This window comes from Alexandromys fortis, unplaced genomic scaffold (assembly GCF_014885135.2).
Source record: "Alexandromys fortis isolate MF-2015 unplaced genomic scaffold, M_Fortis_MF-2015_v1.1 scaffold_42, whole genome shotgun sequence".
NCBI classification, from domain to species: Eukaryota; Metazoa; Chordata; class Mammalia; order Rodentia; family Cricetidae; genus Alexandromys; species Alexandromys fortis.
In genome coordinates this window covers 5,142,057-5,164,515 of record NW_026067934.1, presented here as the reverse complement: position 1 = coordinate 5,164,515, position 22,459 = coordinate 5,142,057, and the positions used below count along the sequence as shown (strand labels likewise).

Below are 22,459 nucleotides of genomic sequence, written 5' to 3'. Positions count from 1 at the left end.
TGCACGGTTTTTCTATTTCTATTTTGAGGCATTGTCTCTAAGTTGCCCAGGCTGACTTTGAACTTAGGTTGTAGTCCAGAAAGGCCTTTGAAGCTACCTTAGCCCTCTGAGTATCTGGGAACCTAGACCTATACCACCAAGCCTGGCCATGATAATATATTCTTGATTTAGTTTTTATCCTTTCTCCAGTTCTTTCCTTTTAGTCATCCATAGACTTTCTTTGAGTTTGTATGCAGACATAAACCACTTGCATGCATGCCCCTGCTCAGGCATTTGGAGACCCTAGGTTAAGACAGACACCAGCTTGCAATGGATTTCACATTCTCCATAGATTCACAGGTAGTTGCTCATTCTCCTGACTTCATGGTTGTCTTTAAGTGCAGTCCAGTCATATTTCTATTCCTTCTTTTTCAGCAAAACTTTCAGAAAGTATTATCTGCAATACTATTTTTGTAGTCTCTTGTCTCATTTCTATGGTCCAATCTGCTCGAACCTGATTGTTACATATCTTCACCAAAAAAAGTCGTTTTGGGCCCCAAATTGACCAATCTACCAGGTACCAAATATAATGAGCGTTCAAGTTCATATTTTGTTAGAACTTTTGGATCATCCAGTGGTCTTTGCCAGTCTCTCTTCCATTTCTGTTATGTCATACTCATTTGTTTTTCCTTTTTACTCCTTTTGATTGTGTTGTTTTTATTCCTTTCTCTGTTAATATTTGGAACCTTTGCCATCTTCTTCTATAGTTTCAGCTAAGTAGATTTTGCTTTCTGTGGTTTCTGACTGTGATTATAGAGAGTTCAAGGTTTACACCGCCAATCTGACCTCTCTAGTTTGCCAGGAATGAGATTTTATTTCCCACATCCTCCTGAATGGTCCACTGTCACAGCTGAAAATTTCTCCTGGCATCAAACCTTTCTTCCATGATTCTTTTGCAAGAAGTACATTGGTGTTTATCAATAATTTATGGGAAAACTGATAAAAATTGGCTGCTTACTACTCATCTTCCAATCGCTAGGCCATCTCAAAGCCTTCTTTGATTCTTATCTTGATTCTACGTAATTTTGTCTACATCCATCAAAACATTCTAAAACAAGTACTACCATCCCCTGCCTTTATTAAATAGTTTCCTTTTGGCCTCACACTTCGTCTTGTTCTTTTCCATTCTTTTCCAATCCCTTCTCTGTGCAGCCTGAATCACATTCTTCTAAGACACATAATCTGGACTGCTTTGCTCCCTTGATGTGAAAGGTTTTTTTTTTTTTTTCCCATACGACCCAATGTGAAATTCATATTCTGTACTACCAATTTGGATGCCCCTCTCATGCTGTCTCACCAATGCCCTTCAACCTTGGTGTCTTTCTCTTTGCTCCTCCCTGCCTTTCGCTATCTGCATGTGCTTCCTCTGGAGGGCTCTCATCCATTCTTCACCAGGCCAATTTAATCAGTTACAAACAGAATTATTCAGAGAGGAGACCTGACTAAAGAACTAAATTGGGGCCCTTAACATAGGTATCTTGCAAAATGTATGGACAATGCTTCCCCTAAAAAGTTATAGGTAATTAAATGAAAATTTCAATGTCAGGTGTATGATACTTTCTTAAAAGTTATTGGTTGTGGAAGACTCAAAGAACCTAAAACAACATAGGCTATTTCCATTGCTTTTGGTTGTCCACCAAAAGTAGACAGTAAGACCCTGTTGCTAAAAATACCATGTACTTTGGTACGTGTTCATGGCAGGGTATAGAGAAATCCAGTCTTCGACTTGAAAACTTCTTCCCTGCTGGCTAGCTTTCACAGATCTGGAAGATGTTGTGCAGACCACTGGTGGAGAAAATCCATCAATGGTATCCCTGCATACACAGTACTGATGTGTAATAATGGCACTAAGGTCATAGGGGTAGCCAATTTTGGTTCACAGGAAGGAATTCAGGTATAGCACTATAAACCTGGCCAAAACGCCATGTCTCAGGAGGTCATAGAGCCCATGGAGGGACCTACTACTTTTTTTTTTTTTTTTTTGCTAAAGAACATACTGTCAAATTGCCTTCTAAATATGTATGCTTATACCCCTATATTAATGTCAACCTTGACCAGAGAACTTCTGATTGTGTTGGTCAGCAGTTAATGCAGAGATTTGGATCTGATCAAATAACTGAAAATAAGTGACCATTAAGTGCCCTAAGTGATATATCAATATCATCCTCACTTCCCTCCAAGGCTCAAGTAACTTGTAGCAGGGGGAGGAGCAAAAGCTGAAGGACGGATAGCAGTGCTGGGAAATGCTGTCTTCTGCATGCAACATGGCTGCTGTGCCTGTGAACGCACTGCAAACAAAAGCATTCAGCATCCCAGCAGGCAATAGCTAACTGCACTTACTGACCTATTAATTTTAACAGGAAACGCCGCAGAAGAGTGAGAAGGATGAGATGGGGTGTCTGGGGGCAATGTGAAAGGGGAATTCAGGGTGCATATGATCAGGATTCGTTGTTTCCACAGGTGGAACTATCAAAAAATAAGCAAAATATATTCCTTCAAAGAAAAAAAAGTCTCTTGATTTACTCCCAGAACAATTTCATCTTGTCTAGAATTTTTCTTTTTAGCTGTTCATCAAAATTCCAAAGCAGGGCCTATAAAGCTGTCTCAGTGGTTAAGGCCACTTGCTACTTCAGAAGAGGACCTGGGTTTGATTCCCAGCACCACACAGCTGCACGCAATGGTCTGTAACTCCTCTTTCTGGTAAGCTGATGCCTTCTTCTGGCCTTTACAGGCACAAGGCATGTATGCAGTACATACACATGCCTACAGGTAAAAGGCTCATATAAGTGAAGTGCAAAGAACTTTTAAAAATTACCAAGCATATATTAATCAACCCCATTGTGCATGGTATAAAGGCAGAATCTGTGTTTGCCCTGAAAACTTAACATTTCCACAACACTGTTGGAACACAGACTGCACCTGACGCTTGTCAAGCTTGTTGGTTTGTTTTTTGTTTTGCTGTGTATCCCTGGCTGTCCTGGAACTCTCTCTGCAGACTAGTCTGGTCTTGAACTCAGATATCCACCTGTCTCAGCCTACTGAGTGCTGGGATTAAAGGTGTGTGTCCCATCAAGCTTTTCAGAAGGTGATGTGCTGTGTGCTAGCAATGAGAAATTATGTACTACTTACAGCCATAGCACACACAGAGACTTGACATTCTCTTAGCAGCTGCAAATGGCTATGAGTTTTGTGTAATTGAAGAAGTGAGAAACCATGCTTTTCAACGTGGATGATACAACAGAAAACATTTAGCTAATGCCAAGAGAATGAACCCCCATACCCACGGTATGGAGTATACAGACACCCACAGCAGCACATTTAATTCTCTGATTTTTATAGAAAAGAAAATACATAGTGAAAGTGGTTAAAATTACCCCAGTAGTCCTAGGTTTAAGACACTTAGGAAGATCTAGTGACCATCTATCTGGATGTATTATTGCTTATAACTCTGTAGCTGATATTCTCTATAACCCCAAGATAAGGCAGGAAATGGAGTTCTGATGAACACTTACTTTTCAATTCATTTTTTTCCTTCTGATCAATAAATTCATGTCTGGCAGAGTCTGGAAGTGGGTAATCGGCTAGGAGCTCTGTGTCTCAGTGGGTTTGTTTTGGTCAAATGGTTGTTTGCTGCAAATTATTTTGATTCACTCAACTGTGTTTTATCTTCTGGAACAGTTAACGGCCTAAGGGTAAAATGTCAGCAAATTTAAGTTCTGCAAATGGGTCTTTCAAAGAAAAGTAACTTGCAATAGCCAGCTCCACATCCCAATCTGGTGTTATTGCCTTCCTATATTGATTTCCCTTAATCTTTAGGCTGCATTAATAATATTGTCATTCATTTCAGGATAAGCTTAGTGGGGTCCTTGTACTTGGTGGGAATAATCCCCACCTCCACTGCCACAGGGATAAAATACTTACCGTTCACAAACAGATCGCCCTGTGACTCCAAAGCCCCTAGCATCATTGATACTTTTATTAATCTCCAATGGTGGGTTCCTGTTTTTTTTTTTTTTCTTAAGTTAACGGGATCTGTTACTTATACCAGTATAAGCATTATCTTCTCACTAAAGCATCATTATGCTCCAGAGACTAAACCAGAGACAATGTCTTGGCTTCAGGGAGTTTGAAGGTGAACCAGATTAAGATAAGCACAGGTGAAACATTCAAGGAATGGACTAGTACTAAACTGTATGCTATTGATCACTAACGTCTTACATGTTCAAAAGACTGGAGGAACCAAAGTGAGCTGGAATAACCATTAGAAACCATCTAGAAAGAACAACCAGACAGATGTTTAGAGAGTAAAGAGCCTTGGTCTGAGCTAAGTGTAGCAATGTGTACAGTTTGGTCATGGGTCAGGGGAGGAGGGGTATGGGAGGATGAAAAGCAAGAAGAAGCTAGAAGAGGGAAGGGAGAAGCTCTAGCTCAAGAACTGTTGACAGTACAAAGAGAAGTGTGGGTTTGATGGGAAATATAGGAAGCTCCTTCTGTACACTAGAAGGAGAAGAAGCCTTGTGGTTTTTCCTAGCAGAGCAGGTCTGTATTTTCACTATCTCATCACTTCATAGTACTAATCAAGCCAAGCTAATGGGGGTAACTGAGAAGCTACAATGGAAGCAAATGCTTATCCCGCCAAACTGGGCAAAGTAACTCAAGTAACTCTAAAAATGACAAGATATTCGTAACTTCACTTCTGCCAACCAATCATATACTTCTTCATATTATTCTCAATACAGCATGATACAGAATGAGCAACTGTGAGACTATGTGAGCCAGCTCTCTTTTAGCACAGGACACGAGGAAAGGGCAGAGCTCAGGTCATGGCTTGTACATTCCATAAAGTGCTTTAGGGATTTTTTTTATGGAGCAAATTCTGTCAGCTATTTTACAACTACTGAATTGCGGCTGGAAATAAATGGTAGCCAGTGAGTGAACCAGCAGGTATGGAATCTGCAAAGCAGGACCAAGTCTATTGCAAAGAAACTATTACTTATGAAGGATTCTGATGTTACATTGAATTTTAACTGAAAATCTTGATTAGCTGGGGAATTTGTATCTTAGTAATCAATGTGACAACAGATGTTGATGCCTGCTTTCTGAATCACTTAATAAAAATTCAGCCCAGTTGAGTATTACAGAATCTTCGTGCCAGATGGAAAAACGTATAAGATGTTTTAGTACAATGAATAGGACCCTGGACTCAAGGATACAGACTACACCTAGGCAGATTTCCAACGAATGGATTGACCTTTGTAGAATCCTACCTTCTCTCTATAAAATGGCTGTGCACAAAATATTGTAGAGTCTCACTTTCTGCCATCCCAATTTTATATCTTCAAAACTGGGACTATTTAACTCCCATGTTCAATTCAAATATGCCTTAATCTCCATGGAAACAAGGCTCTGTAGTATACACGGGGAATTTAACTAGTTCAAGGCCAGTACTCCAAGAGTTTAGCTCTATGTGACTAGAGATTGTTCCAACCCAGTGCTCCAGGTACATAGTGAGCTTCTGCTTTGGGTCAGGACTTGTAGTATTGTCTCAAGGAACTGACTATCACATTATAACCTGGCTAGAAGTCCTAGTTTAGCCACAGTGGTTATCTTACTTCCTTCATTTGTCCAGGGAATAAATTTGCCTTGTAAGTGAACTTCATCACTTTCTCAACAGTGCTACCTCTGTGGCCAGGTGCCAGGCTTCTCTTCTATTGCCGCACTAAGACTGACTTATTTCTCTCAGTCCTAGGTCCTATTTTCCCTAACTTTCTGGGGGTGATAACATGCGATTCCCTTGACCTCTGTGACATCCAAGTAGCTGGCCACAGCAGGTCTCAGATTCTTTCTTTACTCCTTTTCTGCTATCTTCTTCTTCCTTATTATGTACCTAATGCAACAATCACCCTTCCACCTGCCTGATTTTGTTTAGTCTCTGAGTCTTGGGTTTTTTTTTTTTTTTTTTGGATCAATATCATACTATCACTTAGAATTTCTACATGTGTGCTGGTTCGTTTTTGTCAACTTGACACGCACTACAGCACTAGAGTCACCTGCGAGGAGGGATTCTCAACCGAGAAACTGGTTTCATCACATTGGCCTGTGGGCATGTATGGGCATTTTTTTTGATTAATGATTGGTGTGGACAGGTTCAGCCCATTGTGGATGGTGCCACTCCTGGACAGGTGGTTCTAGGCTGTTAAAGCTAGGTGAGCACAAGGCCAGAGAGCAAACCATTAAGTAACTCATCGCCATATCTCAGTCTTAGTTTTTGTTCAGGTCCTGCTCTGAATTCCCTCAAGAGTGGACTGTGAGGTGAAATGTAAGTCAAATAGATCCACTCCTCCCCAGGTAAGTGTTTTGTAATACAAACGGAAAGTAACTAATACAACATATCAAAGAATATTATAGAGTTGGCAGATATTAGAGATGATTTATATGATTTTCTTATTGTAAGAGCCAAGTGACTCAAGTGTGACGTTTTCTATGGTGACAAGTGGCCATATTATAAATATTATGTATTAATACTATAAGGCAGATATTTTCAAATTAGATACTTTTAAAAATATTCTTTAAGGGCAAGGAATACATTAAAAATGAATAATGCATTAGCATTTGAAAATAACCTGTGCTACACAGGGAGTTATGGGAAAAACATGTATGCATTTATGTATGTATGTATGCAAATGGATATTTTACTGCAAAAAATGATGTATGTCACTATATGTGAAAAATCTCATGGTTCATATTTTAAAAATAAGAAAATATACCTTTTCTAACCAGCTTAAACTCTTTACATGTGATTTGGGATCTTTTCATTAAAAGCATGAAAATGCAACATCTCCCAGGTAGTTTGAAAGAACATCTGATTGACATTAAGAAAGAAAATTTACTAGCTGAATTTTGCAAAAAACAAAAAAAAATCACCCTGCATAACAGAGGTATGAGATAGAATACTAAGTGTGATAATCCGGGGGCTGCAGTTACAGAGCTCTTGTATTGGATCAACTCATTTTATTGGTTTGTTTTGGTTTTGCAGCCATTAAGATCCAGTATAGATACGATATGATGATATGATATCATATGCCACCCAGGGTTAAAGTAAGCATTATAAAAATGACATTCCAAGACACTGTTTTCCCTACAGTATAGGTATCGGTAGTAAGTCAAAACCAAACAAATACACAAACAAACAACCTTTGTACCATATAGAACACTATATAAGGAAGCCAAAAGTGTAGAAATTTATTAGTTTATTTATCTGTATTTCAACCCTCATTAGTTTGGAAATTTATAAAGCACATGATATGGTAGTTGTATACATATCTACTTTATAATTAAATCAACTTATTTTAGAACACATTTGTGTTGGGGAAGTTACCGTGTGGAATTAGGACCACCCATTCTAACATGTAGGGTATTTGCTTGGAAAAAGCAACCTGTGATTCTGAAGAGTAGCCAAGTGGAAATGGCAATAGATTGTTCCGTGATGTTATATAAAATAGGCAAAGACTCATAATAATAATGGCAATGTTTATTGAACACTTCCTATGAGCCAGGTACCACACCACGCACTTACCATTGATTATTTTATTTATTCCTCTGTATCACCTTAGGAGACAGACTGAGAGAGCATGGTGTTTCTCAAAGCCACATTAGGAGAGGCTGAACTGTAGGTGGGACCAGGACTTTCTTAATCTAAATTAAGTGAGTCTTATTATGAGAGCTGTCCATGAGAAGAAAAGATTGTACAGATAAGTTCTGGGTTTCTTACCCCTGGCAAATGTTCAAATGTGGAAAGGTTTCTTGGTGAGAGAGAACTGAAATATGATCTCTAAACCATCATTAAGATGGTGTCCATTTTAGAAGTATTGGAGGACAGGACTCCTTCATCTAAAACTGAAAAGCAACAACGGTGAGCAAAGGGAAGTGCTGGGTCAGCAGGGCTGAGCTGTTCTTTCTACAGACATCTCCATCCCTTAGCTTTCACTAGACATGTCTATGACCAGGAAAACACGTGCTAGCTTTCTTTCTCGAAACTTTAGACACCCTCCTTTTCTGGAGTTTGGTGTGTTCTACTCAACCTAGGAGGCCCTAACAGAAAGCAAAGCATCTATACAAATTTCTTTAACTACAGATTAGTGGCTAAAAACACCATTATTGTGAGGGCATAGCTGATGAAGCTCTCTTACCCGAAGCACTCAGTTGGCTCGTCTGTTCCTAGCGCGTGATGGAGATCTGAACTTGATAGTGCAGGAAAGTAGAACTGCATTAGTGAGAGGGTGGATTCTCAGGGACAGTCATTGTTAGTGGAGACTGTCTAGTGGAGACTGTGATCAGGACGGATAAGTCAGGAGCCTCTGCAAACTCATCCACAGCTGTGGAGACTGTCAGCCTTGGGAGGGAGCCTTACCCTTACCTCAGCAGTCCATCTATGACTGTGTCGATCTGAGTAAAAGAAAATAAATCATGGAGAACCGAGCCAAAAGAACTAACTTGAGACGCAATCCCTGACAAGTGGGCCTATGTTGTGGGAATTTGGCCATTTGGTCTAATGATCAATGGAATGGAGCAGGTTGGCCTGATGGGTGTGGTCTTCTCTGGGAATATGTGACCCCTTAAGAAGCGAGGGAGGAGGGTCATGTGCCCCACCCCCCTCTAGGATGTGGAAGGCTTCCTGAAGCCATGGCTAGGTGACATCTTCAGAGCTTTCCTCATCCTTCCCTGGTGGACAAAGAGGCATTGGCATACTTCATTCTGTATTCATGCGTGTGTTATTTCATCCCTTAATAAATAAGATCCAAGACTTCCGTAGATGGCTACTTCAGGGCTATTTATAATGAAACAATAAAGCTGAAACTGGTGATGGGTGCCTGCAGCTCTTGCTGTTGATGTCACTTGCTCATTTATGTAGAAAGTGCTACAGGGTACCATCATGGCTAAGACAGATCTTGTAACCCGAGATCATGGAGTTGCTATGACACAAGGGATACTATAGTCTAGGTTTCGGGAAACATTTCTCACACACAGTGACCATAAAGGCTGAGTGAAGAATCAATTTGGACTACATCTTTTGAGAAGCATTTCTGAAGGCAATTGTGAGTTTCTCCTTGACAGCCCATTCTGGCAAAGGTGGGCCACTTGTTGTACCATTTAGGTTGAAAAAAGAGATGTAGGAGGCCACATGCCAACTTTTATACACTATGTAGATTTTGGGCCTGCGTAAGAAGCCACCAGTGGTTGTCATAGATCAAGATGCTACTCCTAGAAAGGAAAGTGGACTCCAAGGCTGGTTACACAAGTCACAGCCCCAAGAGTCCTCGCAGAGCAGAGAACACAGAAGTTACTATATCTTATTATTTTTGGAGCACATATAACATAAGCTTCTTTATAATTCCCATTTTTATAGCTGGGAGGGGCAAGACTTAGACACAACTGAAGTTTTGCACGTGCACCAAGAAGAAACAATTATTAAAATCCACCTGTTATCTTAGCCTGTGCCATGCCAGGGCAAATGTATCACTTTCCCTAAAGCCTGTGGAGAAGGTACTCTTATTAGCCACATTTTACAGATAAGGAAACAGGCTGAAAGACTTCCAGGTGATCTGTCTGACAGAAAGTAGACAGGTGACACCTCCTGAAGCCAGGCTTTTGGCTGGCACCCTCTCAATTACACTCTTCCCAGTACACTACATTGTCGACAGAGAAACTCGCGAAACCTCAGTATCCCTCATTAGAGTCACAGCTGATGCTGTTGCCAAGCACCAACCTTTGGAGACCTTCTTGGATGCTGAGGAGAGAGTAAGTTTAATCAAATGACCAATTTGTGGCAAGCAGTTACTCTTACATCCCATTTGGGAGCCGCCAAAACAGTTAATATTTTAAACAGTTTGCACGCCCTCTCCCACATCTCATTTCCAAGATAAATTATTTAGGACGCCATTTCTTCAGTACACTTCAACTTTGCTCGGGTGGATGATCACAAATTCCTAATGGTAAACACATTATTGAGGTGTCAGTGTGCTCTGAACACTGGGCAGACTTACACCAACTTCCTCTGTTTTGAGCACTTCTCTGATTCTGGGATGGACCTACTGCGAATCACATATTGACGGCTTCGCTTCTTCTTCCTATCCATCATATGGATTGGAAAAAGTATCTTGCCTACTGTTTGGGATGATCAAGGGCAAGACAACATATGTGAAGAAAATGTCCATTCCAGAATCTGTCATGCTCAATAAAAATTTCCTTGGGCCACCTACTTCCAAACAGTTTTGTCATCTAAATTTTGACCCTGTTCAATTCCATGTCTCAGAACCTTAGGCTTCTATCTATGACATAGATCTGTCGCTAAACAGTCAGTCTACAGGACTTTGGTAAGCAAAGGAGTGAAAGTGAAAGTGTTTCTTAAAGTCAGATTCCTGTCCCCCACACTGGGGACCCACGCCTTTTGACGTTAAACTGCTGCATTTCTTCATTTTCACCTTTTCTTCATCATGATAGACTTTCGTAGGAGATGAGACAGCTACACTTCTCTCCAGCTGTCTCTCTTCTGTTGTCTTTATTTGCTATGTATGCAGGCATGGTGTAGATACACTGTGTATGAAGATACTTGTATGTGTATGTGTGCTCACATAAGCATAAACATGCTCGTGCAAATGTGCACCTGCAGAGGCCTGGGGTTGATGTGGGGAATTTTCTTCAGTTGCTTCCCCCCTTCTTCTTCTGGGATGGGTTCTCTTAATGAGACCTGAAGTTTGGTGATATGGCTAGTTTTGTCATACACTGTCTGGGTGATGGCTTAAATTGAGTTAATTGATTTGGGAAGATTCAGCCCAGTATGGAGGACATCATTCCCTAGGCATTCCTGAACTGTACCACGGTGGATAAATTGAACAGAAAACAAGTAAGCGAGTGAACATGTATGCTTTCCTTTACCTCTGCTCTTGACTGCATGTGATGTGAGAAGCGGTTTGAGGTTTCAGGCTTGACCTCCCTACAACTGTGGGCTGTGACCTGGAACCGTGAGCTCTTTTCCCCTAAGTTTCCCCCTTTGAGTGTTTTATCAGCCAGAGAAAGGGAACTGGTGCAGGAGCTTCTGGAGACCCACACTCTGGTCATTTTGCTCATGCTGCAAGCACTTTAATCATTGAGATCCCTCGCCCCACCCCAGCTCCTTCTTCCCACTCCTCTTGAGACCCGGAGAGGTGTTTCTGTTTTCATAAGTAAAGCCAGGGCTGGAACCTGGCTCTTGGATACTTCTGTCAGGGTTTTTCCTTACGGTCTGGTGAGTGAATCTGTGTGGTCAGACCCTTGCCAGGGAGATGGTGGAGAGTGAACCTTATAAGGAGGTTGCCAAGAATCCACCCTCACAGGCCCACCAACCATCGGCTCCGCACGTCTCTGCATCCCAACTAGGTGAGGGGAGAGCTCAGCGCCTCCTGAAGTAGGCATTATCTGCAGCTTGCTCACCGTGGGTGAGTTTGTGATTGAATTGCACTGGAGCATTTATGCAATGTCTGCTGAAGATGAAAACTGTCCTTAGAGCGTTTGTCACTTCGGTGTTCACACTCTGCAGAGCTCAGAGATATTTCCCGAAAAACAACAGCTGCTCCGCTCTCACATGCAAACGGAAAGCCAGGCCCGCACAGGAGACCACTTCCTACGTATAACCCCAGCAGCACAGACACTAAGGGCCTCAATGAATAAATGGGACCTCCTGAGACTGAGAAGCTTCTGTAAAGCAAAGGATACTGTTGCTAAGACAGAAAGGCAACCCACTGACTGGGAGAAGATCTTCACCAACCCCGCAACTGACAAAGGTCTGATCTCCAAAATATATAAAGAACTCAAGAAACTAGACCGTAAAAGGCTAATCAACCCAATTATAAAATGGGGCACTGAGTTGAACAGAGATCTCTCAACAGAAGAAGTTCAAATGGCCAAAAGACACTTAAGGTCATGCTCAACTTCCTTAGCGATCAGGGAAATGCAAATCAAGACAACTTTAAGATACCATCTTACACCTGTCAGAATGGCGAAAATCAAAAACACCAATGATAGCCTTTGCTGGAGAGGTTGTGGAGAAAGGGGTACACTCATCCATTGCTGGTGGGAATGCAAACTTGTGCAACCACTCTGGAAAGCAGTGTGGAGGTTTCTCAGGAAATTCGGGATCAACCTACCCATGGACCCAGCAATACCACTCTTGGGAATATACCCAAGAGAGGCCTTATCACACAACAAAAGTATATGCTCTACTATGTTTATAGCAGCATTGTTTGTAATAGCCAGAACCTGGAAACAACCTAGATGCCCTTCAATTGAAGAATGGATGAAGAAAGTATGGAATATATACATATTAGAGTACTACTCAGCAGTAAAAAACAAGGACTTCTTGAAGTTTGCAGGCAAATGGATGGAAATAGAAAACACCATCCTGAGTGAGGTAAGCCAGACCCAAAAAGAGGAACATGGGATGTACTCACTCATATTTGGTTTCTAGCCATAAATAAAGGACATTGAGCCTATAATTCGGGTTCTTAGAGAAGCTAAATAAGAAGGAGAACCCAAAGAAAATCATATAGGCTTCCTCCTGAATAATTAACCTTCATCAGGCGATGAAAGGAGACAGAGACAGAGACCCACAATGGAGCACTGGACTGAAATCTCAAGGTCCAAATCAGAAGCAGAAGGAGAGAGAGCACAAGCAAGCAACTCAGGACTGCGAGGGGTGCACCCATACACTGAGACAAGGGGGATGTTCTATCGGGAACTCACCAAGGCCAGCTGGCCTGGATCTGAAAAAGCCCGGGTTAAAACCGGTCGCGCTGAACATAGTGGACAATGAGGACTACTGAGACCTTAAGAACAATGGCAATGGGTTTTTGATCCTACTGTACCTATTGGTTTCGTGGGAGCCTAGGCAGTTTTGTGGATCCTCACCTTACTAGACCTGGATGGAGGTGGGTGGCCCTTGGACTTCCCACAGGGCAGGGAACCCCGATTGCTCTTTGGGCTGATGAGGGAGGGGGACTTGGTTGGGGGAGGGGGAGGGAAAGGGGAGGCGGCGGTGGTGAAGAGACAGAAACCTTTAATAAAATAAAAAGCCTACTGTGTGCTGATCTTGGTTCCATGCAGCCTAAGAGATGTCTGGGACATCATCTAGTGCTTGCTCTAGTTAGGGTGGGGGTACAACAGGACAGGCGTCATCTAACAATTCATTGCTCTTCATTCATGAGCCAACTGATTCTGCTATCTACGTAGCCAAAGGATGCATTCCTCATACAGTTGTGCCCTCACCAAGGAGATCAACCTTCCCAGGTAAAGCCAGGGGCTTGGGACCCTTGGCTAGAACACTTTGGTTGTAGGAGCCTAACATGCTCTGAATGTTAATGTGGATGTCAGGAGTGAGTATTTGGAAGCAAGGAGAAAACATAGATCTCCCCTGACAAATGCTAAAAAAGAGCCGAGAGCCTAACCAGTAAGTCTGCATCACAGGAGGCTGCTCTCAGACAGAAATGACCCTTCCCCATTTCCTTCTTTCTTCCTCCTCCTGTCCTTCCCTCTCTGCTACAATGCACTGGGGACTTTTCTTCATATGCATTGGAGATTTGGTGCTAAAGGAAACTGTTCCCATCCTGGAAAAACAGGAATAAAAGGAGAAAGACAGGCAGGCAAGGAGGAAGGGAGAGAAAGAGGGAGGAAAGGAATCCACTTGTCCGACTCTGTGCCTTTGTTCCATGTCTTGTCTACTTTTGCTGCCCACACTATCCTCTGGCCAATTCTTAGGAAGATAGTGGAGCTATTGTGTGTCTTCTCCCAGGGATAACTGCAAGCCTGAAGGTATCTATAAAGTCACTGCTGGAACTGGAGTGAGAAGCAATAATTTTTATGTCCTCTGGTGTGAGCTTTGCTACTGCCCTTCTATACTCTATTGTACAAGGTGTCTCTGGTTCTGTCTGAGTCTGAGGCAGGCCATATCAGGCCACTTCCAATGGTTTCTGGGTGCTATCTGCCTCTAAAAACCTGTCCCCATAGCCAGTGATTCTCAGGGCTTTGATGAGGTAGTTTTGTTTATTTGTGAGGGACCAACATAGCAGGAATTCATCCTATGGTTGCCCTTTAGCACGGGAACTGGGCTTCAGCTGGCTGGAGTCTCTCACTGTACCACCAGGACTGTGGCATTTATTGTCCAGGGAAAGGAGCTTCATTTGTAAGTGAAGGGGTCTGTCATGTTGTAGGTTTGTTTGTCTTACAGACAGATTCTGCCCTTCTGGGTTGAGGACAGGTGTAACATTGAGAGCCCCAAACTGTAAAGCTTACTGGTCTGTGTAATCAAGCCCTTGACAGCTGAAAGCGATCATAGAGGAGTTCGAGGCCTTTTCTCCCCTGGCCAGTCTTTTGAGGTTTGTTTTGCTAATTTTGTTTTTCAGATGGAGAAACTTGGAAGGGTTAATACATCACTCCCAGGGGTGGGGTGGGGAAGACGACATTCGCAATGAGGAAGAAATGGAGGGCTAAACTCTCCTCTGCTAACTTGAGACCTGTGTTCACTGAGTCCTTTTCTGGACTTGTTCTTTCTTGTATCTGATTTTTAGTGAGGAGAAAGAGGCCAGTCTTACTTCAGACTTAGTGACAGGCAGACACACCTGACTTTAAGAATTTTTCTGAGCAAATTACATTACACAGAATATGCAGGTGTGTGTGTGTGTGTGTGTGTGTGTGTGTGTGTGTGTGTGTGTGTAGGAAGATAGGTAGTTGAATCACAGAGATCACTGGGCAGTCTAGCCAAACTGGTGACTCTGGGTTGAGAGACTGTGTCTCAAAAAACAAATTGGAGAACATCAAGGAAGATGTTATACAGTGACCTCTGGTTTCCACACTCACATGTGCATTCACACCCATGTACACACATATGCACTCATATGCACTCACACATTACCACTAAACACACACAGCAGAAACAAACACAGAAAAATGCTAACTACTCTGGGAAGAATACAATACCTGAAGAATACAAGGAATTGTTGGATCAATTGATTTCCTCTCTGATGGAAAGGATCTGAGCCCCTGCAGAAGAATGCTTTCTGAACAGGGAGGAAAGGTTAGCAACATAAAAATATTGTCAAATTTGCAAATTTGCAAACGAGGCTCCTTGCCTCGGGGAGCAGTCATGCTCAGATGGAAATCTCACCTAGAACAGCTGTGTTATCCTAGAGTTGACAACGCTAGAGCAGAGTCAGCTTCAGAAGACAGGTTACTGATAAAATAAGCAATTCTGTAGTCTTCATTGTGTCCAGGCATCTTGGTAGTCATGGCAACATTCTGAGATGCAATGCTGACATCCCAGAAGATAACTAATAATTTCATCTTAATAATCCCAGTCCGTGTAAGATGCCTAGGTTCATGATGAGTCTCATCTATCACATGGCTGTGTGGGAGGCCAGGGTAATGAAGTGAGTGCACCAAATAATCTCAATATGTGTTCCCCTGTGTGGCACAAAGATAAATAACAGACTACTGTGATTTTCATTCACTTTCACCTTTGTCACCATTACTCTCCCTCTGTCTTATGGCTATTGTTCCTTAGCAGACTTCTTTTGAGTACAGTTCACTATGGAATATTCTACAATCCAATCACTACCTTCTTGCCCACCTGCTGCTCAATAGTCTTGAATAGCTTATGTTTCCTACTTTATTTGGGCTAAAATTCCTGCCTCAGTTCCCCTCCAATTTTACTTAGCCACATACAACAAAATCTAGTCACATTCCCTCAACGAGTAATTTTTTTCCCCCACGGGGTTCAGTTTCTCCCTAGCTGTGATCTTTGCATGTATTTATTTGTCACACAGGACATTTCTTCCATTTTTTCTCTTCTACCTTTCTAAAGCATGTGATTGTCCTACTCCAATGTGTCATTCCATGACTTATCTGGTTCAGGGCACTGGCTCAGTCCTTTTATGCATGACCAGTGCTGCAAGCTCTACAGATATTGTCATGTCAGAAGTGTGGTCTTTCCTTTGAAATAAGAGTGCTCTATAGATATCTCCTATATCTTGCAATCTTGCACAGAGCTGTCTACTCCAGGCTTTCTCAGCCAGAATTCCCCAAATATTACTTTCTTTGATATATATTGCTATCTATCTATCTATCTATCTATCTATCTATCTATCTATCTATCTATATTCTTCAAAATATTTTTGACAGCATCATCATCACCTGACATAATTTAACATTATTTATCTCTATAATGAGAATGTGAGCTCCATGAAGGCATAAGCTTTATCTGTCCTGTCATACTTGGTCTGCACAAGAAAGCCTTGTATGTAGTATGTCCTCACTTATTGTTTAATGAATTACTGAAGGAATTCTTCCTCACTGGACAATTTATAACCCAAAGGATAAAACAAATGGAGAAGGACCATGCATGTGTTAGCCATGGTTTCTAAAACTGGATCTTTGTATGACTCTTTTCCAGCCACCACGGAGATGAGAGCTTGACTGGGGACCAGAAGGGATCCATTTTGCAGGAATAATGCATATTCATGTCAGAAAAGCCCTATTACCAAGGCTGGGGTAAAACAGCCTGACTACTGAGGGGTGTCTCTGGAAGGCGTCTCCTAGGATGGTTCTCACTGTAGATAGCAAATGACCCAGCAACATCACAGGGTATTCTAGAGGAGGTCTACTGGCTAATGTCTGAGAGGAAGATGGCTGTCAGTGGTGGCTTGTGGGGGGGCACTGCTGTGGAGCAGTGTGACATGCTTACTAAATGGAATTATACTTTATTGAGTAGTGAACAACAGCGCCCAGCTGCCTGGGAATTACATTGACAGGATGCAAAGGCAAGAGAATCTTGTATAAACCTTATTTACAGATCAATAGATAATCTTTCATACATAAAAGGTCAGCTCCAGGAAGGCAAAGCAGAAAAAGATTGCCTGCAAATAAAATATTGCTTTAACAGTCCATTCAGATGGATCTGTTGATGCATATTCTCCTGGTTTAAGAGCATTTCACTATTTCTAAGCTTTCTTTCTTAACTACTGTCAGGCTCCGCTGTGAAGCCTGAAGGCGTTGATGAAGAGTGCTGATTTCTAGTTGTCCTGAATTCTATGCTATCAAGGGAACAGCATGGAATGGAATCAACACGTAGAGCTTCATTATAACACTTCTAAGTGTGTGTGTGTGTGTGTGTGTGTGTGTGTGTGTGTGCAGCAATTAGGATGCTCAAGTCAAATGGCGCCTCATCTCCGCCCCCTGGTGATTTTCTGCTTTTGGTTGCTCTGTTGCTAAATATTTATCCCGGCTTACTAAAGCAAGAACCAGAATGACGACAACACTGTTAGAAACAGACAAAGTGCCTCATCACTACTGGATTTCTTCATTCATTTTGTGCTTCTTCTTTTTCACCATCCCAAAGAATATGTAAAATTCTTGTATCTCTTTCTCGTTGGCTCCAGAATCATAAAGCTATATGGATGGCTGCTGTGATGAGAGGAATAAGCAAGGAAGGAGGGGCACAACGATCTAACACGTGTCCCTCATACTGCTCATGACATCAATCCCTAATCCTCCCGTGACTGTATCTGGAGAAAATACTTAGGAGGGGGTGAGATCACTTTGGTGAGATGATAAGAGTGGGACCGTAATCTTACTGGGTTAGTCTCTGTAAGAAGCAACATCAGAGGCTTACTCGTGTTCATTCTTGCTTTTTTAGGTGCGCGGCCACACTCTCTGTGAGGATGAGGGGAAAGAGGCCATCTTCAAGTCAGGAAGAGACTTTCTACAGTGGCATAATCTTCCCGTGTCTTGATTTTAGACTTCCCAGCCTCCGTGCTTGAAATGAATCTCCTTTGTTGAATCCCCTATCTTTGTGTGGTTTGCTGTGGTTACCAGATCTGACTAATGCAGAATGGGAGCTTAACTGTACATAGCTTCTCTGATAGAAACTTTCAGACAAGAGCACCCGCTGTGCATTTTGGCTCTATCTTAGTGGCCTGGAAAATCTTCCCAAAGAGCAGCTGTCTGAGTCCAGAAGAGGCAGGTGTATTGCTGACTGAAGTGCTGTTGCAGGGTAGAGTTGTTTAAACTTCTGGGGGTATCTTGTGCTATATGCTGAAGTGGTATGCACATCCGGGGAAGGTTTAGTTTTGCCAGAAGTCAAAAGGCTTAAGACATACAATTGCTATTCTCAAATTCCTTATGGGGGAGCCCCAGGACTCCAGATGTGAGACGATTCTGTGGTGATTATGTCATTCTTATGTGATGGAGGTGGGTCTTGTAATAATAAAGAAACTGCCTCAGCCCTCATAGGACAGAAAATTAGGTAGGCGGAGTAGACAGAAGAGAATGCTGGGAAAAAGAAGCTTAGTGAAGGAGTCGCCATGATTCTCCCGCTCCAGACAGACGCAGGTTAAGATCCTCCCTGGTAAGCCAGCTCATGGGCTACACAGAATAGTAGAAATGGGTTAGAACAATATGTAAGAGCTAGCCAATAAGAGGCTACAGTAATGGGCCAGGCAGTGTTTGAAAGAATACAGTTTCCGTGTAATTATTTCTGGGCATAAGCTAGCCATGCGGGTGGCCGGGTGCCGGGGACGCAGCCCTGCCGCTCCTATTTCAACACTTATGCACTGGGTGTTTTCCCTTAACTTATTTTGAAACCCTGAACCACAGTATGCCATGAAAGCAGGTAGAGACATGGGATTTTCTCTTCTTTTCCTAGAGATTCCTATGAGGTCATGCGAAGACAAGTAGGAAGACTCCTGTCTATACACCACAAAGAGGACCCTCTTGAAGGACTTAACCAGGGAGCACCTGGTATTAGATTTAACCTCCAGACAATTGAGAAATATTAACTTGTGATTTAAGCCTACATAGGTATACTGTTTAGCATTGTGAACTGATCAAGACAACAACATTTTGCTGTGGGTTTTTTTTTTTTGATTAGTAAAAGAGGATCTTTTGACAATAAAATGAAATATTTCCCAATCTCTTACTAGCTATTTTTTTTTTCTTTCAGAAAGCAGGTTTAAAATGTTGTGAGGAATGATCTCCCTAAACACAATGTGACTGGAACCACCTACAGCTATCTCTCTGTCCACAGCCACAGAAACCAGGGAGGATCAATATAGGACACAGGGATTTAAGCAAATTCCCATGTTGTGTGTCCAGGAAGCTAGCTTTTCCCTGATACTGATTCAAGAGAACTGCTTACCTCAAAGTGAGAAAGGGCACTAAGAGGAGGCTGGATTTGATGACAAGTGACACAGATTTTTATCTTCCTCTGAAATCAAAGGCAGAACTTCATCTTTTCTACTGAAGGTCCCCTGGCCCCTTCCCTTGCTGGACAGTGACTTCCATATGTACATCCTCCTAGTTCATCAGGGTCCTCTTTATGAAGAACGAATGGTGCTGGCCATGATGTGTGGACCAATACCAGTCAAATTCTAGGTTTTTTTTCCCCTGAAACTTAGGACCAATCTAAGCCCTTGCACACATTAGGCAAGCACTCTACAACTGAGCTCTAATTTCAATCCCAGAGTCAAATTCCAGATGCTGAGTTTCAGAGTTTGGAGCTGACCTCTCCGTCCTCACTCTCTCGCTACACTGTGCTGTTTGCACAGGCTATTCATTGTGTGAGGAGCTATGAAATGTGTGCCTGAGGTTTTCTTCAGGAATCTATCCCCTGCGGCAGAGCTCAGACCAGAGTGGTTTGCCAACTGATCTGTCCCAGGAACTCCTTTCCACCTTCTAGAATTCCTTTGTTCTGCTATGGCAGAGTCTACGATCCCACATTATGCTCATTTATCTTCTAGAAAAAGGAGGAAGAAGGAAGAACGAAAGCAGCCATGTAACTGCACATGCTGTGTGCCCATGAAGCTACCCTGCCTGTGGCACGAATTCAGAAGAAATCAACCTTCTTTCTTCTATAGAACCTTCCTGGGACTCCTGTCATAGATAAGGCATGGAAGAGTAGATGGACTCTCATTTGCTGAATCTTATTCCTTAGTTCCCACTCCAAGACCTGAGGTCCACCAATGGCTCAGTACCTTTTACCATCATTACTAACCCTAGTTAGTGTGAACCAAAATTTAGGGCCAGAGAATAATATTATTAGCAGATAATATTTATTGAATGATAGGTGAGACAGGGCCAAGGTCCTTCCATCTTGTCCCTGTGAGACAGGTCCTTCCATCTTGTCCCTGCTTCAGCCATCTATGGTCTGACTCACAACTGACACCCACCCCTCTTACATGCCTTCTTATGGGAAACTCCCTTAGAAAATTGCCCAACCTTGTCCCAGGGACTTGAGGTCAAACTGGTGTAGTTAACTTCTGCTTTATTCTTCCACTAAACTGCTTGCTTGCTCCCCTTCCCCTCCCTGCAGCTGTCAACAAGGATATGGTTTTTGCCTTTAAAAGCTCCCAGCAGAAATCAGAGAGGGGCGCTGCATGAGAACTGTTTCTCTCCAGCCAGTCATAGGCTGGCCTTAGAGGAATCTCAAATTCGGATGCTGGGTTTATTGAGTGGTCCTTGGAATTTTTGCCCCATGTCACAGGCACAATGAAAAACTTTTTTATATACTCTGGATTGATTGCAAAGGTGGCCTCAAGTGTATTTTACTTTCCACACCCCTTATATCACAATTACAGTTTCTACTATCAAGAAGTGACACCTATTTCTCTGCCTCTTGAATTCGGGTTGGTTCTTTTCACTTCTGTGTCTAATAAAATGCACCAGAAGAGATGGTGTGATATTCAGGGTGTACGCCAAAGAAACTTGGATTCTTCAGATGTTTCTCTTGAAACTCTGAGATCTCAGTGAAAATAACCCTACACTAACACGGTGGAGATGATCATTCCTGAGAGGACAGCTGAGTCATTCCAACAGGGACACTGAGAATGGCTCACTCTAGATTGACTTGCTGACTAGCATGAGTAAGCTTAGCTAAGGTCAGGCAAACCAAGCCCTGGTCAACAGACTGATTTGATTGAACAACCGAGATAGGTAGAAAATGATAGACGGTTGTTGCCTTAAGCCTCTATTCAGTATTGTTACATTAATAACCCATATGCATTGTTATTTCCATTCTCTTGATGAGGAAGTAACATGTGAGGTTAATTTCTTTCTTTTTTTTTCTGGTTTTTCGAGACAGGGTTTCTCTGTGGCTTTGGAGCCTGTCCTGGAACTAGCTCTGTAGACCAGGCTGGTCTCGAACTCACAGAGATCCGCCTGCCTCTGCCTCCCGAGTGCTGGGATTAAAGGCGTGCGCCACCATCGCCCGGCCTGAGGTTAATTTCTTGCTTTTGATAAACAGCTAGCAAGTGCACTCAGGAAGCTCGACTCCATGGTCTAGATTCTTGTCTGCTGCTTTGTAAGACCTCATCATAACACTCAAGTATCTGTCAAGCCCTTGGCTAATGTAAAAGTCATTTGAGTGTAGGAAACTGTGTCTGCTGATGGGGACAGGTTGTAGGATAAAGTTCAGACATCAGGAATCTCTCTGCTGATAAAATACCATGACAGTTATTGACCAAGATGTACAAAGTAAAACAATCCATTCTCTCTGAGAAAAAATATTTAAATGCAAAACAAGTGAGACAAACAATATCTTAGAAGTCAAGGTTGCAAAATGAAAGAACAAAGTTTGATAGCATTTCATTAACCCTAAGTTATGACCTAGTTCTGTAAGAGGCCTGCCCGACAATCCTGTAAGTGTGAAAGAAAGATATTCCTCATTTGAAAATGAAAACATAATGCAATTACATTAGTGGAATTTTCTCATTACATAAAACCAAACTCACTACTATCTGTCCCCCACCTTTGCTTTGGTAACATTCTTGATGAAAAAGTGATTGATTATTCCTACAGTAGCAACTGCAGATTTTGCTAAAATATGGATGCATAATTTAATAACAGAAGGAAGGCCATAATGTATGAGCTCTTACAGGTATCGTAGACTGGGGAGGTTCTGGAAGGCCTCGGGATTGATGTACAGCAGCGTGTTGGCCTTTTCAATTCTACTGTAAATGAGGGAGATACATGTAAGTGACTTGAACAACAAGGAGTATCATGGTATTTTTCATATTATGTAGAGCCTGCCAGTAAATAATCAAGTCATCCATCCCTCCATCTACCCATTTATTCATCTATCCAGCTGTCATTTCAGCAAATCTTGAGCGAGCATGCAGGACCCCTTATTGTACCAACCCTGTCCATTTAACACTCATCTCTTGGTACCCATCCTCCAATGCTTTTTTTAACCATGAAGAGAGCTGAGGATTTTACTAGTAAGAATCTCCTAGAACCAGGGTGAACTAAGAAGGGTCAAGCGACACTATCATGGGGGACCTGAACTAGTGACAGCTCTGAAGCCAAGAGAAGGACGTTCAGACCAGCCAGAAAGGGTGAAAAG

General features: G+C 42.3%; 1 protein-coding gene across 3 annotated transcripts in view; it reads right to left on the bottom strand.

Moving 5' to 3' along the window:
* The window catches only part of Fshr (follicle stimulating hormone receptor), a 182,794-nt gene that overhangs the window by 27,824 nt on the left and 132,511 nt on the right, over nucleotides 1-22,459 (bottom strand). Inside the window, exon 4 of one of the 3 annotated variants that reach the window (XM_050146097.1) lies at nucleotides 21,993-22,067. The exons of 1 other annotated variant lie outside the window; for it this stretch is intronic. In XM_050146097.1, the coding sequence (XP_050002054.1) occupies nucleotides 21,993-22,067 (75 nt within the window). The remainder of the gene's footprint in view (nucleotides 1-21,992; nucleotides 22,068-22,459) is intronic. One more of the 3 variants, XM_050146098.1, reaches the window with a different exon arrangement.